Genomic DNA, 16842 nt, shown 5'->3' with positions numbered 1-16842 from the left:
CCTCCCCAAGACCAAGGACCGGTGGTCCTACCTGAAGTCCCGAAGCCCCCCCAACCTAGTCCAGAGGGAGAGTGGCCGCAACCCCCTGTCAACTATGTGTGAGCCCCCCTCTGCCTTCCCCATCACCCCCTCCAGCCCCCTGTACACCAACACAGACAGTCTGACTGTCCACACCCCCGCCAAGCGCAAACGAGGTCGTCCCAAAAAACAACCCCTGCTCACTGTGGAAACCATCCATGAGGGCACCTCCACCTCCCCCCTGAGCCCTCTGGCCCGGGACAGCCCTGCTGGGCTCAGCCGTAGGAGAAAGACCACGCTATCCCAAATCGCATCTGGTTCCACTAGCCCCAATGCTAATGAGTTGAAACTGAAGCGCGGTGAGGGTGCCCATGTCAGGCCGGTGAAGAGGCTGAAGCTGGGGAAGGTGCAGAGCATCCTGAATGAGATCCTATCATGCTCCAGCCAACATGGCAGCCTGGCGCTGAAGTCCGCCTCGGCTCCGATCTCTTCCGCCATGACGGTCATGGCCTCTACCATTGAGGCTCGTCTGGGGAAGCAGATCAACGTCAGTAAAAGAGGAACCATCTATATCGGGAAGAAGAGGGGGAGGAAGCCGCGATCTGACACCCAAACCCTTCCCCCCAGAGGTGGGGGGGCCAAGCCCCCTGTGCCTGCCTCCATGTCCAGCCTGTACAACAGACTCCTAGTGCCTTCCTCCCCCCCTCTCAGCTCCAGTACCCTCCTCCTCAGACCCCACACCCTGTCCTCTCTGTGCCACCCCGGCCCTCACGGCCCCCACTCTGACGCCACCATGCCCAGCCTGCAGCCCATCAGTGCCCTGCCCTCTAAACCCCCAGGCAGGGGGCTACTGGGGGCCGGCTGGAAGCTCTCTCCCCCGCGCCTCCTGGCCAACTCCCCGTCCCACCTATCTGAGGGGGCGGCGTCCATCAAGGAGGTGACGCTGTCACCCATCAGTGAATCACACAGCGAGGAGACTATTCCCAGCGACAGCGGCATAGGGACGGACAACAATAGCACCTCTGACCAGACAGAGAAGGGAACCAACGCACGACGCAGGTATCTATCTCTCTGTTAGTTTACATGGTTAGTTATTTAGCTAGAAGTGACAGAGTGAGTGAGTGAGATAGTATGCTAGTTAAGTGAGTGAGGGAGGGAGAAAGTGAGTGAGTGAATATTGCCCAGGGGTTTGTTTGAAACCACAATAGCGACATTGTACATCCAGTTGACAGGTTTTTGTTTTGTGTTGCAGGTACTCGTTTGACCTGTGTGGGTTTGAGGCTGCGGAGTCTGCCGTTCTGGAGGCGTCCAGTCGCGGCAGTAGGGGTCGCTGTGAGCAGCCGGCAGTGGTGGACAACTTCCTGTCCCAGCAGGAGAAGAAGCAGAAACACCGCAGGAAGAGGAAGTGCCTGCAGAGCAGAGACCACCTGAACTTCCTGTCTGAGCTAGAAGAGGTATCAAATCCAACTTCCTATTAAAATTTCATAAAACTTAGTGTAGGAGTAGAATCAAGTTGCCACTAGACTTATTGTATATGATGTCACAGAGATATCAGAGGACAGGTTCATTGTAATGGCTGGAATAGAATAAATAGACTGGTATCTAACAAATGGAGAGCCCATGTGTTTGATGTGTTTGATACCTTTCCTTTAATTTAATTCCAGCCATTACAACGAGCCCATCCTCAAAAAAATTTGCCCACCAGCCTCCTCTGGACTGTATGTATTATCCAGTACTGATATGGCCTCTCCTCTGGACTGTATGTATTATTCAGTACTGATATGGCCTCTCCTCCTCTCCTCTGGACTGTATGTATTATTCAGTACTGATATGGCCTCTCCTCCTCTCCTCTGGACTGTATGTATTTTCCAGTACTGATATGGCCTCTCCTCTGGACTGTATGTATTTTCCAGTACTGATATGGCCTCTCCTCTGGACTGTATGTATTATCCAGTACTGATATGGCCTCACCTCCTCTTCTCTGCCAGGTGGTGGTAAAGCTGCAGCAGCTACATGTGTCTCACCGACGCTACGCCTCCTGCTACCCCCAGCACCCCTACCCCTCCATCTTCCGCCTCAACTTCCACCATCACTACTACCCCTTGACCTATGACCCCTACCCCTGTGATCCCGCCCCGTACCTTCGCAGGACCGCCGAGCTCAAGGCCAAGAGGAGGCGCGGCCGGCCCGCCAAAACCAGCGAGCCAATCACATCCAAGCTGCCTTTTGTCCAGGGGTTTGGGTATCCGCTGGCGGGGGGGAACTACTATGCACCATATGCCATGCCTTATGCCCCGCCTCTGAGCCTGGGCTACTACGCCCCATCACCCTACCTTCCCCACCATCCCCACGGTCCTTCACCACCCTCCCCCTTCATGAGGCCTGCCGTCCCCCCTCCGAAGTTCCACTCTGGGGGCCACTCCAAGCTCCAGGCACCTAGCGGCCCACTGCAGGGCTCCTCTGGTCGGGGAGAAGGACTGGGATCACTGGGTGGTGGAGGTCTTGGAGGGGTGAGGCTCCACAAGAGGAAACACAAGCACAAACACAAACATAAGGAAGAGACCAACCTCCTCTCACCCCATGACAGACAGGAGCTGGGCGGGCTCTTCAGCGGTGCCAAGACCAATGGGCTGCTCAACCTGCTGACTGACAGGTGGGAGATGACCAACCAGAAGCGTCAGGAGAAGCAGAGGGGGGGTGGGAGAGGCTCTAGAGGGGGATCCAGGGGAGCGATGTTTGAGTCGAACCCTCTCTCTTCTCTCTCTATGGACCATGTCCAGTTCCGCCAACGCACACCCGGAGAGCCAGTGAGCAGCTTCGTGAGCAACTACAGCAGCCAATCACTGCGGCCAGATTTGACCTCTGACCTTTTCAGATTGCGGGAGGAGAAGGAGGAGGGCAGTGGGCATGGCAGAAGGAGGGGCTTAGCAGTGTTCGGAGAGGAAGGGGTGATGTCGTTCCACAATGCCAGGAAAGAGAAGATCCATGAAAGAGAAGAGTCCTTCCACAGTTCCAGCCCCACTCTAACAGGTAACAACGTATTACTATTCTATTAGACTTATTACCATGTTATAACACAGCCCCACTCTAACAGGTAACAACGTATTACTATTCTATTAGACTTATTACCATGTTATAACACAGCCCCACTCTAACAGGTAACACCGTGTTACTATTCTATTAGACTTATTACCATGTTATAACACAGCCCCACTCTAACAGGTAACAACGTATTACTGACCGTAACAGGCGTATTACCATGTTATAACACAGCCCCACTCTAACAGGTAACAACGTATTACTGACAGTAACAGGCTTATTACCATGTTATAACACAGCCCCACTCTAACAGGTAACAACGTATTACTGACAGTAACAGGCTTATTACCATGTTATAACACAGCCCCACTCTAACAGGTAACAACGTATTACTGACCGTAACAGGCTTATTACCATGTTATAACACAGCCCCACTCTAACAGGTAACAACGTATTACTGACCGTAACAGGCTTATTACCATGTTATAACACAGCCCCACTCTAACAGGTAACAACGTATTACTGACCGTAACAGGCTTATTACCATGTTATAACACAGCCACACGTATTACTGACAGTAACAGGCGTATTACCATGTTATAACACAGCCCCACTCTCTCCAGATATCTGATATTTCAGATTTAGCTCAAAATATATTGTTGTACTGAGGCAGTGGATGCATTCATTCTTGTCCCGATAGTGGAAAACAACATCAGTAGTTGCTTATTATTCTGTTTTTACATCAAATGTATATATATGATGTGGATAGTGTTTAAGGTGTCTTCCCAGTTTTCGAAGCAACCAGATGAACATGTGTAAGCCTATAGCAGACAAAGAGGCAGTCAGCTCCTAAAGCACCAAATACTGAACAAATGTGTTTGTGGTACATTCTGTATTCTGAGTGCAGCGAGCACATCTGGCCAGAGAGAGAGAGAACGAAACGCATGGGTGGAGAGGTCTATAATTCACCAATCTCTCCCTCCCTCTCTCTCAGCCTGCCAATGGTTGGTCCCAGAGATATATGATTCCCAGGTTGTGATTTATATTCTCCAGACAGGCAGTAAAAGGCTGTGGCTGTGTTAACAGAGCTGGCTACCAGCCAGGACTTTAATGAGTGGGGCCTAGTCCAGCGGAGGGGGAGAGAAGCCAGGGGCTCACTTAGATTACATCCCCCTCCCCAGGGGTCCCATGGGAGATGACTCACGCACACACTACCCCCCTCTCTAACCCCCTTCTTCTACCCCTTTTTCTCCCTCTCTCTTCCTCCATCTCTTCTACTGCTCTAGACAGGGTATACCCCTTCTTTCTCTCTATTCCCTCTCTCCTCTCCCTGTTCCCCCTCTTTCCCTCATCTTCCCCATCTCTCCTCCCTCCCTCTCCACTCACTCATCTCCCTTTTTCTCTCCTTCCTCTCTCTCTACTCCTTCTTCCCTGTCTCCCTCTCCTCCCTCCACCAGCATGACTTACTGCTACGTCCACAGACCAGCCCTAGCCCAATTAAAACACACGCACACTGACACACACACAGACACACTGATCTGAAATGTATATTATTCTCCACTCTTGTGTGATTGAATGTTTCTAAATAATTTCCTCCTGTGATTGAATGTTTCTAAATAATTTCCTCCTGTGATTGAATGTTTCTAAATAATTTCCTCCTGTGATTGAATGTTTCTAAATAATTTCCTCCTGTGATTGAATGTTTCTAAATCATTTCCTCCTGTGATTGAATGTTTCTAAATCATTTCCTCCTGTGATTGAATGTTTCTAAATAATTTGCTCCTGTGATTGAATGTTTCTAAATAATTTCCTCCTGTGATTGAATGTTTCTAAATAATTTCCTCCTGTTATTGAATTTTTCTAAATCATTTCCTCCTGTGATTGAATGTTTCTAAATCATTTCCTCCCTGTGATTGGGTGTTTCTAAATCATTTCCGCCCTGTGATTGGATGTTTATCTGAGCCTGATTAGAACTGTGTGTCTGCTCCCACTAATCAGCAGGTTCAACTGCACCTGACAGCAATCTCTCACCATAATTTGCATAAAAGCAGGTCATCCTTTTTACGGAGTTAATGAAAGTGATTTTCTCTGTGTGTGCGTGCACACCCACACCCACACACAATATAATTCATCCTCCTGCAGTTGGCTAAAAGCTCTGGATAGCAGTGTACCTTAAACACAGGTCTAGGATCAGCTTACCATACCAAAATCTTAAACAGTTAAACAGGACACAAAACTGATCTCAGACCAGTAACTTTATTCTCCACTGGACTGAGACAGAGCTATAGATACTGAGCTATAAGTACTGCTGAAGGTAATCATTTTTATGATGCTAATACACTGAGTGTACAAAACATGACAGGTGAATCCAGGTGAAATCTATGATCCCTTATTTGATCCCTCAATCAGTGTAGATGAAGGGGAGGAGAGAGGTTAAAGAAGGATTTTTAAGTCTCGAGACAATTGACCAATTGATTGTGTATGTGTGGCATTCAGAGGGTGAAGGGGTAAGACAAAAGATTTAAATGCCTTTGAACAGGGTATGGTAGTAGTTGCCAGGCGCACCAGTTTGAGTGTGTCAAGAACTGCAACGCTGCTGGGTTTCTCACGCTCTATAGTTTCCTGTGGGTATCAAGAATGGTCCACCACCCAAAGGACATCCAGCCAACTTGAAAAAACTGTGGGAAGCATTGGAGTCAACATGGGCCAGCATCCCTGTGGAATGCTTTCGACACCTTGTAGTCCATGCCCTGATAAATGTAGGTAGTTCTGAAGGCAAAATTGGGTGCAACTCAATATTAGGAAGGTGTTCCTAATGTTTTGTACACTCAGTGTATGCAGCTCATTACATTTAAGTCATTTAGCAGACGCTCTTATCCAGAGCGACTTACAAATTGGTGCATTCACCTTATGACATCCAGTGGAACAGCCACTTTACAATAGTGCATCTAAATCTTTTAAGGGGGGGGGGGGGGGGGGGGGTCAGAAGGATTGCTTTATCCTATCCTAGGTATTCCTTAAAGAGGTGGGGTTTCAGGTGTCTCCGGAAGGTGGTGATTGACTCCGCTGTCCTGGCGTCGTGAGGGAGTTTGTTCCACCATTGGGGTGCCAGAGCAGCGAACAGTTTTGACTGGGCTGAGCGGGAACTGTACTTCCTCAGTGGTAGGGAGGCGAGCAGGCCAGAGGTGGATGAACGCAGTGCCCTTGTTTGGGTGTAGGGCCTGATCAGAGCCTGAAGGTACTGAGGTGCCGTTCCCCTCACAGCTCCGTAGGCAAGCACCATGGTCTTGTAGCGGATGCGAGCTTCAACTGGAAGCCAGTGGAGAGAGCGGAGGAGCGGGGTGACGTGAGAGAACTTGGGAAGGTTGAACACCAGACGGGCTGCGGCGTTCTGGATGAGTTGTAGGGGTTTAATGGCACAGGCAGGGAGCCCAGCCAACAGCGAGTTGCAGTAATCCAGACGGGAGATGACAAGTGCCTGGATTAGGACCTGCGCCGCTTCCTGTGTGAGGCAGGGTCGTACTCTGCGGATGTTGTAGAGCATGAACCTACAGGAACGGGCCACCGCCTTGATGTTAGTTGAGAACGACAGGGTGTTGTCCAGGATCACGCCAAGGTTCTTAGCGCTCTGGGAGGAGGACACAATGGAGTTGTCAACCGTGATGGCGAGATCATGGAACGGGCAGTCCTTCCCCGGGAGGAAGAGCAGCTCCGTCTTGCCGAGGTTCAGCTTGAGGTGGTGATCCGTCATCCACACTGATATGTCTGCCAGACATGCAGAGATGCGATTCGCCACCTGGTCATCAGAAGGGGGAAAGGAGAAGATTAATTGTGTGTCGTCTGCATAGCAATGATAGGAGAGACCATGTGAGGTCATGACAGAGCCAAGTGACTTGGTGTATAGCGAGAATAGGAGAGGGCCTAGAACAGAGCCCTGGGGGACACCAGTGGTGAGAGCGCGTGGTGAGGAGACAGATTCTCGCCACGCCACCTGGTAGGAGCGACCTGTCAGGTAGGACGCAATCCAAGCGTGGGCCGCGCCGGAGATGCCCAACTCGGAGAGGGTGGAGAGGAGGATCTGATGGTTCACAGTATCGAAGGCAGCCGATAGGTCTAGAAGGATGAGAGCAGAGGAGAGAGAGTTAGCTTTAGCAGTGCGGAGCGCCTCCGTGATACAGAGAAGAGCAGTCTCAGTTGAATGACTAGTCTTGAAACCTGACTGATTTGGATCAAGAAGGTCATTCTGAGAGAGATAGCAGGAGAGCTGGCCAAGGACGGCACGTTCAAGAGTTTTGGAGAGAAAAGAAAGAAGGGATACTGGTCTGTAGTTGTTGACATCGGAGGGATCGAGTGTAGGTTTTTTCAGAAGGGGTGCAACTCTCGCTCTCTTGAAGACGGAAGGGACGTAGCCAGCGGTCAAGGATGAGTTGATGAGCGAGGTGAGGTAAGGGAGAAGGTCTCCGGAGATGGTCTGGAGAAGAGAGGAGGGGATAGGGTCAAGCGGGCAGGTTGTTGGGCGGCCGGCCGTCACAAGACGCGAGATTTCATCTGGAGAGAGAGGGGAGAAAGAGGTCAGAGCACAGGGTAGGGCAGTGTGAGCAGAACCAGCGGTGTCGTTTGACTTAGCAAACGAGGATCGGATGTCGTCGACCTTCTTTTCAAAATGGTTGACGAAGTCATCTGCAGAGAGGGAGGAGGGGGGGGGAGGGGGAGGAGGATTCAGGAGGGAGGAGAAGGTGGCAAAGAGCTTCCTAGGGTTAGAGGCAGATGCTTGGAATTTAGAGTGGTAGAAAGTGGCTTTAGCAGCAGAGACAGAAGAGGAAAATGTAGAGAGGAGGGAGTGAAAGGATGCCAGGTCCGCAGGGAGGCGAGTTTTCCTCCATTTCCGCTCGGCTGCCCGGAGCCCTGTTCTGTGAGCTCGCAATGAGTCGTCGAGCCACGGAGCGGGAGGGGAGGACCGAGCCGGCCTGGAGGATAGGGGACATAGAGAGTCAAAGGATGCAGAAAGGGAGGAGAGGAGGGTTGAGGAGGCAGAATCAGGAGATAGGTTGGAGAAGGTTTGAGCAGAGGGAAGAGATGATAGGATGGAAGAGGAGAGAGTAGCGGGGGAGAGAGAGCGAAGGTTGGGACGGCGCGATACCATCCGAGTAGGGGCAGTGTGGGAAGTGTTGGATGAGAGCGAGAGGGAAAAGGATACAAGGTAGTGGTCGGAGACTTGGAGGGGAGTTGCAATGAGGTTAGTGGAAGAACAGCATCTAGTAAAGATGAGGTCAAGCGTATTGCCTGCCTTGTGAGTAGGGGGGGAAGGTGAGAGGGTGAGGTCAAAAGAGGAGAGGAGTGGAAAGAAGGAGGCAGAGAGGAATGAGTCAAAGGTAGACGTGGGGAGGTTAAAGTCACCCAGAACTGTGAGAGGTGAGCCGTCCTCAGGAAAGGAGCTTATCAAGGCATCAAGCTCATTGATGAACTCTCCGAGGGAACCTGGAGGGCGATAAATGATAAGGATGTTAAGCTTGAAAGGGCTGGTAACTGTGACAGCATGGAATTCAAAGGAGGCGATAGACAGATGGGTAAGGGGAGAAAGAGAGAATGACCACTTGGGAGAGATGAGGATCCCGGTGCCACCACCCCGCTGACCAGAAGCTCTCGGGGTGTGCGAGAACACGTGGGCAGACGAAGAGAGAGCAGTAGGAGTAGCAGTGTTATCTGTGGTGATCCATGTTTCCGTCAGTGCCAAGAAGTCGAGGGACTGGAGGGAAGCATAGGCTGAGATGAACTCTGCCTTGTTGGCCGCAGATCGGCAGTTCCAGAGGCTACCGGAGACCTGGAACTCCACGTGGGTCGTGCGGGCTGGGACCACCAGGTTAGGGTGGCCGCGGCCACGCGTTGTGAAGCGTTTGTATGGTCTGTGCAGAGAGGAGAGAACAGGGATAGACAGACACATAGTTGACAGGCTACAGAAGAGGCTACGCTAATGCAAAGGAGATTGGAATGACAAGTGGACTACACGTCTCGAATGTTCAGAAAGTTAAGCTTACGTTGCAAAAATCTTATTGACTAAAATGATTAAAATGATACAGTACTGCTGAAGTAGGCTGGCTAGCAGTGGCTGCGTTGTTGACTTTGTTTGAAAGTGTAGCTGGCTAGGTAACCTCGATAGCTGGCTAGGTAACCTCGGTAACTGGCCAGATAATTAGTCTAACTACACAATTGTCCTAGATACAAGGACAGCAAAGACAACTATGTAGCTAGCTAACACTAGCCAGCTAACACTACACTAATCAAATCGTTCCGTTGTAATGCTCATAAATTCCTATCCCTGTGTGTGTGTGTGTCCGTGTGTGTGTCCCCGCGTGCTTGTCTGTGTGTTTCTGCGCCTCACAAATTGCTACTACTCAGTGCTAGTGTATTGTCTCAGTAGAAGAGAAGCTATGAACAGGAGGCTTTATACGTTATCATGATCGTATTATGATGCAGATCTTATATCAATACCATTGGGCATGTTTACAATACTAGAGTCTGGACTAAACGTTTTATGTCTTTTAAAATCATCAGCAAGCATTTGATAGCTATGAAGACCAATGATGGATTAAATATGAATTCATTTGTGTGTCATTCAAATGTATTTTGGTCTAATTATCACTTTGTTAACCTTAGTGGTTAGTTAGTACTGTTACATTGTCACAGCTTAGAACAATGTGGAGGAAAACCCTGAAATACTGAGAAACCACACTGAATAGGAGAGAAGGAGGTAGAGAGAGGAAGAGAGCAGGCGCGTTTAAAGGCGGCTGTTTTGGGGCCTGTTGTGTCTGATTGTGCTATTCCTCCATTTTGGCTTTGGTTCAATCTGGGAACACTGCCCAGAGAATAGGGGGTGGGGCTGTGAGAGGAGGGAGGAGCTAGAGAGGGAGAGAAGATCTAAATTGCATACTCCTCACATCCTCTATCCTCGTCTCCTTCTCAAAACCCATTGAACGAGGAAGCCAGAAGTCCTTCCCAGACAGCAAGAGTGAGATAGGGGAGAGAGAAAGAGGAAGGGGGGGGGGGGATGGAGAGAGAAAGAGCTGTGTGTATGAAGGGCAGAGTTCCCAGTTCATCAGCACGAAGGAAACAATATGGCTCCAGTTTCCTCTGCTCAGCCAATCGTATGCTGAATTTGTGTGTGCCTGCTTGTGTGTGCATTTGTGTTATTATCTGTGGTGCGTGTGCGTGTGTCTGGTCTGTTTGCCAGCCGGTGCTCCAGATGCGTAGAAACACTGTTGTATAGCGACACATTTAATGGCTGGACACATTTCTGTGGGTTTCCTGCTAGCAGAATGGAAGCTCCTCTCTCTCTCGCTATTCATCATTCTCTTTCTCTCTGTCTCTCTCACTATCCATCTCTATCTCCTCTCTTTAGCACAGGATGGAATCTCTACTTCTGTTTCAGCTGCAAGGCAGGCCTGAATATGGCGGAAATTAGCAGGAAGGAGCTCAAACAAAAAACGAAATATTTCAATGAGCAGCAATGTGGGCTTTTTGTTGGTATTCAAGACTATTCTTTCTTGGTAACATTGTCTTGTGAACCCCCTAATTTAGCTTTCGTTTCATTCACTGTTAAACAGCTGATATATGTCTTGTAAAATCCCCCCCACTCTTCTCCATCTTACATTGTCAAAGTGCGGTCACACATCTAACTCTCTTCTCTCTCTCTCTCTCTCTCTCTCTCTCTCTCTCTCTCTCTCTCTCTCTCTCTCTCTCTCTCGCTCTCTCTGTCTTTCTCGCTCTCTCTCTGTCTCTCTATCGCTCTCTCTCTCTCCTCTGTCTGTCTGTCTCGCTCTCTCTGTCTTTCTCTCTCTCTCTGTCTCTCTATCGCTCTCTCTCTCTCCCTGTCTCTCTGTCTGTCGCTCTCTCTGTCTCGGTCTCTCTCTCTCAGGTGTTCCAGGTAAGAGGAGGTATAAGCGTCATGAGGTGGAACAGATCCACGGTGAGGTCAGGAGGATGTGTTCTCTCAACAATCAGAGGAGCTTTGAGCACGTGCAGAAGATCCTGCGTGTGAAGCGTCTCCAGCGCCAGGCCAAGACCGGCAACAACGTTGTCAAAAGGCGACCTGGTCGCCCCCGGAAACACCCCATTGATGAATTTGAACCCAACAATTACGGGAGCGACATAGGGAGGGGCTTCGGGATGCCGGTGCTAGAAAGGTGTGTGGACCTACCGGGCAAGCGGAGCTTAAGACCAAGTCCCGCCCCCCAGCCTCTGGAGTTTTCCAATCACGACTCAATCTCAGTGGCTATTGAGACGGTAGTTCACAGAGCACGTTCTCTGGCGCCCCCACCGACCAGAGGAGGGAAACGCAGGGGTAGACCCAGGAAGGAAGAGGGAGGGGATATGGCGTTTCATTAGCTAATCAGACAGCAGGACAGTTGCAGATACAGATGAGCTCTGACCTATCAGAGAGCTGGTAAGAGGAGCTAACACTGGCCTTAGCAGCCAAAACAGACGTCAATTCTGGGACCTCTGTGCACTTTGACCTATTGGCCTGTCTGTTTCTCTTCTATGATTGGATGTAAGGAGTGTGACTGCAGTAGGTCTCTGGAGTAACATTAGAAGAGCAACAGTGTTGCACTCTGAACGAGTGTTCCTTCTGAAGACGGACAATGACACTTACCATACATGTATGTGAAACAATGATGCGTATGGTACTTTAATATGATACTGTATGGTACTTTATGGTACAATATCTGATACTATATGGCACTATTTGATAAGGTACTGTATGATACTATGGTACTATACGGTATGAAATACAATGGTACTTTATGATAGTCTTTATCTGAATGTGGCATTAGCTACACTTTTACCAGCAGACGGGGGGTGGTGATTGGTTAATATGATATTGTGCAGCTCTGCTTAGTTTTGCCCCCCCTGCCGCAGAGATACTATAAAGGCAATATGCTGTACTGAGCCTCCCTGGCCTTTACAGCTATGATCTAACTGTACATAGGAACATACTCCACTTTTACCCGCCTTTTACCCCGCAGAATACAGTCCATTTACATGTACTGGCACATATCAAACTGAAATGTTGTACCATAGGCCATAAACGTTGGGATTGTGGTTTTATAACCAAAAAGAGACCTGGATGTGACCCAAGACATGTTTGTTTTCAGACTGAAGGAACCACATCTATTCATTCATTTATTCTGTGTATATAAGAAGGTCATCACATACATGGGAATATCAGGGGTGTTTGGTGAAACCTTAAAGGTCAACTTTGGGCAAAAACGCAAAGATAACAGCTTTTAACTGTATAACTGATCAATGCTCCATCATACCAGGTAATTTAATGCAACAACAAAAAATATATAGATAAGATATTTGGCTAAAGAAGTGCCATTTCCTACCGATCTCTACAGCTTCTGTCCAAAAACAAATCCTGTGAAATGACTTCTACACATGGAGGAGATACTGGCTAGCTACAGTGGCTAGCTTAGCTAACAAACTAGCTACGTCGGTCGCAGCGTAAGAACAGAATGACAACCAAACCACAAGATGAACAACCAAACCACCAACACCCCATTTCTGTTTGAAAATTGAGAAAGAGGCAGGGTTGGACCATTTTTTTGTGCCCAATGTCGACCTTTAAAGTTGGTTTTAATTTGCTATATAAACATTCACTTACGTTTAATCAAAGTCAGCACTTACATGCTTGTTCTAGCCTTACAATTTGGCCTTGACTTCATTGGTGGACATCCATTCAGAAACGTCCATTAATTTAAACTATTTGAATATGCAGGATGCTCAGCCAATGGCGTCAAACCTAAGCCCAAGCCTGAGATTTGATTGGACAGTGAAGATGGAGGAGGACTAATGATCAGTGTGTGGTACTCTGATGGTTTCTATCTGAGTAGTGGTAGGAAAACAACATGAGTAGTGGTAGAAAAACAACAATTAATTATTGGAATAGGGAACCAAAGCCTCAGAGTTATATGTGTTTCACAGACTTGTCAGACAGCTGTGGGGTTGTCAGTGTTCTCATTCTGCAGCTAAACACACAGGACATTAGATGCTAGCTAGCTAGAATGTTTTCAATATTTCATAAAATAGCAGTAGGTACGTATTTCATTGGGACCTATGTCTACTGTAAACTTGGGAAGCCTCTCCTCTCTCTGTGAGGGTATTGTCAGCTCCAGCAGTTCTGCACGTGCCTTATGTTTGTTTCTTAAACCATCACATCTCATTCTGTGGGAATTAAAAATGGCAGAGAAGTCACTGAGATTGAAACCAAGTACTAATGATTGTGCATTTTCGACACGTGTGTCTTAGCCACCACAACACGGACACTACCTATGTCCCTTTGCAGCCATACGTACAAATGGCCTGATTCCATTTCAGGTTCCACGCCCCTTATGCTCACCCCTGGCTCTTTGGATTGAACAGATAAAAGAGCTCTGTTATGCACTCTATTAGAGAGAAAGGTGGATCCATCACCATGCAGTCTTTTCATATCTGAGCTGTGAGGAGCAGAGGTGGTAGGAGCCAGGGAAAGTGGACTTCAATCTAAATGGAACCAGGCCCCCCGGGCTGTGGGCGTGCAGGCTGTGCCAGGGGAGTTCTGTTGGGAACCATGCTGTCTTACGTAGTTGTTTGCTATGCATCAGGTCTGGCCTGAGCTGTCTGAGGAGTCCACCCTTCCACATAGACAAATAAGTGTCTTATTTACCCAATAAAACATGCAGTCATGTATCCAGAAGTGTGAATAATATCAGTAATAATTTGTAAAGCGTTGTGCAGAAAGTGACTATCATTTCATGTCAACTTTAGTGACTGCAGCTCCCTGCAGTGCTGCCTTAATCAGAAGTCAAGCTCCAGTAGTGAAGTGTTTATCTGTTGTAAATAGTCTGTTCTGTTGTGTTCTGCCTGCATGGATACAAACTGGCCCCAGCTACATATGCTGGCATATCCCCTCAGACCAACCTAAGCCCATCCTAGAACACAGACCCATCTTAGTCAACATTAGACATTAGAACCAGCAATACCCCTTTAGTCAGTCTCTATCCATCAATTAGAATTTTCATCAAACAGTCATAGCAAGGTTAAGATCCCAGGACCTGTGCCAGCCTATGATAATGACTCTTGTTGCACTTCAGCCAAGACCAAGAACCCCCATTGGCTAGCAGCTAAACTCCCCTCAGCCAATGGGTGCCTAGTGCAGAAGTGTGTGTGTGGGCATTACCAAACCACGTACTCAGACCACGTGCTCAGAGGGCATTACCAAACCACGTACTCAGACCACGTGCTCAGAGGGCATTACCAAATATACACCTGTTCTTGTCAGTGTGTGTGTCAGTTCTAGGCCACTTAGAGAGAGCAGAGACTGAACTGGATCTCATAACCTTTCACAGGAGGCCTACACCTTTCACAGGAGGCCTGGATCTCTCTAACCGGGTCTAGGGTCTGGGTGTCTGAGTGTGGTCTAGTGGTAGTCTAGGTTTGGTCTAAGGGGTCTAGATGTGGTATAGTTGCGGTCTAAGGGGTCTAAAGACTTCAAGCTTGGCAGCTCAGTATTCCATGGTTGGTCTCTGATGTTGGAGTTAAGCCACTGGGATCTGTCTGTTTCTCTACCAGCCGATGTTCCGGTGCCTTCTACAGCTGACTAGTATTGTCCTGATCCTCTGCTTAACTACACACAGAGACCGACCGCATGGTCCAGTACGGTCAAGGTGGGTTTTACAGTCCCTGTTGTGTACTGGATTCTGTATTCACTCTGGTCCAACTGTATGGCTGGTATGACTACAAGTAGAAGTTGCCCTTAACCACAGATCCAGGATCAGATCACCCAACCCTAAATCATAACTTTCATTATCAGGGGGATGAAAGAACATCTGGTCCTGGATCAGTGGTTAGGGAAGAGTTCTACCCCTCCACACTCAGACCAGTCTGACTAGTCCAATACAGCCACTGGAGCTGAATCATACTGCATGCGTCTCAAATCACTCCCTACACCCTAAGTAGTGTACTACTACAGAAGACTATATGGAAAATATGGAGTTATGTGAGAAGCAGCCACGGTCTCTACTAATATGTGTAGTCATTAACATATATGTTATGTTTCTACGCTAAAATGTTGTTCAAAGCTGAACATGCAGATGAAGCGTCGATGAGGAAACCAATAAATGTACTTTGCAAGAGCACAAAGTGAGCTCTTAACTGTGTTGGCATATTTGAGTTTGTATACATAGTGTATGTGAACCTTTTTACTAGAGTGGCTTTTCTTTTATTTGCATGCTCCACTTGATTGTATTCATCAATATTTTAGACAAGCGGAGAAGTTGAATTTCAATTGAATTTGGAGCAAGACTTGTACATTGTTTGATATGTTTCTTTTTGTAATGGATTTTTAATTCATAAAGCATTTTTGTACATTGTATGAATATAAAAAATTGCAAATATTTGACATATAGAAATAAGTAAATACTTAGATGGGCATGCATATGCATATATCCTTCTTAGTATGTATGTGTAAATGTACACATATTTTGTATTTGCCTTTGCTCATATACAGATATATGTCATATGCATACATGCAATGTATATGTATATCCATGTCTGCTGGCATGCTTCTGGTCATGTTTACCTATCATGATCTTGTAGTCTATTTTTTTTATTTCTTTTCTCTGAGGAAAAGCTTGTTCTTTTGCTACCGTTTTCCTGGCTGGCAGCATTGGGCACTTATTAAGATGAAATACAGTTGAACTTGTTCATGTTATTCATTGTGTGAAATAATAAATGAATTTATTGAAAGCTGATGATGTCATTGATATGTTTGTTCTGACCTCTTATTGAGGTCACCTTCCACAGGGGGACATCGTGTCTGTTCCAAGTGCACCCTGTTCCTATATAGTCTACTACTTTTGATCAGTTATCTGCGTGCGTGCGTTCGTGTTAGATGGCTGCAGTAAGCTGTGCAATGCTGCAGAGACCCACAACTCTGTCACACTTACACACACATGCATACACACACATTTTCTCACATATTGTCACGTTATTTTCACACTACTAGCTTGCAGAGGATCACACACGCACACACACAGTCTCACACTTACATTTTACTCTCACACCTACATTACAACACACACACACGCGCATTATGTCCTCGCTATTAGCATAACCTACAGAGTAGATACCCTCTACTTTCGCCCTCTGTTAGTTCATCAAGAGCTGTGCAGGGTAGGCTGGGCTGCAGGCCACTCTGTGATTGGTGTAGGCTAAGAGGGAAGTGCTTTACCATTGGCCGCTGCCACCTTGTAAAATTCTCCTGTTGCCATGGTTGCAGTGTGAACTGCCCAAATGTGTGTCTGTGTGTTTGGTGTAGTGCTGATGGAAATGTTGGCACTGGTGTTATTGCGCTAAAATCTTTCCTCTTTGATGGAACTCTGGAATGTAGTGCTGTCACACTTAAATCTCCCCTCAGGAGCCCATGTTTGACTGATCACAATGCTTGCACTGGTCAGTGCACTCCTCTTTACCCTAGGGGTCAGGCACCTAACACATTTAAAACATCAAATCATAACTCTACCAGCAGATAAATAACACATATAGCTCACCAACTCAACAATTTGTATTTTTTCGTAACAGATGAAGTGATTTCTAGCATTGCCATCTATTGACTACCACAACTCTCTCCACAGATCTAATCTGTCTTTATGAAAGGTTACAGGGTGAAAGGACAGATGTACTAAACATTTGCGTCTTTTTTAGAACTGAAAAGTGAAGGTCAAAACATCATAATAATATACTCCATCA

General features: G+C 47.6%; 2 protein-coding genes across 2 annotated transcripts in view; both read left to right on the top strand.

Moving 5' to 3' along the window:
• LOC120062900 (SET-binding protein-like) overlaps positions 1-2758 on the top strand; it is a 3071-nt gene extending 313 nt beyond the window's left edge. The window contains exons 1-4 of the mRNA XM_039012965.1: positions 1-1077; positions 1271-1472; positions 2007-2704; positions 2749-2758. The exon at positions 1-1077 is cut by the window's left edge and continues 313 nt beyond it. Of these exons, the coding sequence (XP_038868893.1) occupies positions 1-1077; positions 1271-1472; positions 2007-2704; positions 2749-2758 (1987 nt within the window). The remainder of the gene's footprint in view (positions 1078-1270; positions 1473-2006; positions 2705-2748) is intronic.
• A 6-nt stretch (positions 2759-2764) lies between these two features.
• LOC120063318 (SET-binding protein-like) lies at positions 2765-15845 on the top strand. Its single transcript, XM_039013626.1, has 2 exons — positions 2765-3048; positions 10970-15845. Exons 1-2 carry the CDS (start codon positions 2784-2786, stop codon positions 11437-11439), a joined length of 735 nt encoding a protein of 244 aa, XP_038869554.1. The 5' UTR covers positions 2765-2783; the 3' UTR covers positions 11440-15845.
• The last annotated feature ends 997 nt before the right edge of the window (positions 15846-16842 follow it).

This window comes from Salvelinus namaycush, chromosome 18 (genome assembly GCF_016432855.1).
Source record: "Salvelinus namaycush isolate Seneca chromosome 18, SaNama_1.0, whole genome shotgun sequence".
NCBI classification, from domain to species: domain Eukaryota; kingdom Metazoa; phylum Chordata; class Actinopteri; order Salmoniformes; family Salmonidae; genus Salvelinus; species Salvelinus namaycush.
The sequence above is the reverse complement of the archived record's forward strand: the minus strand, read 5'-3'. Positions and strand labels throughout refer to the sequence as shown.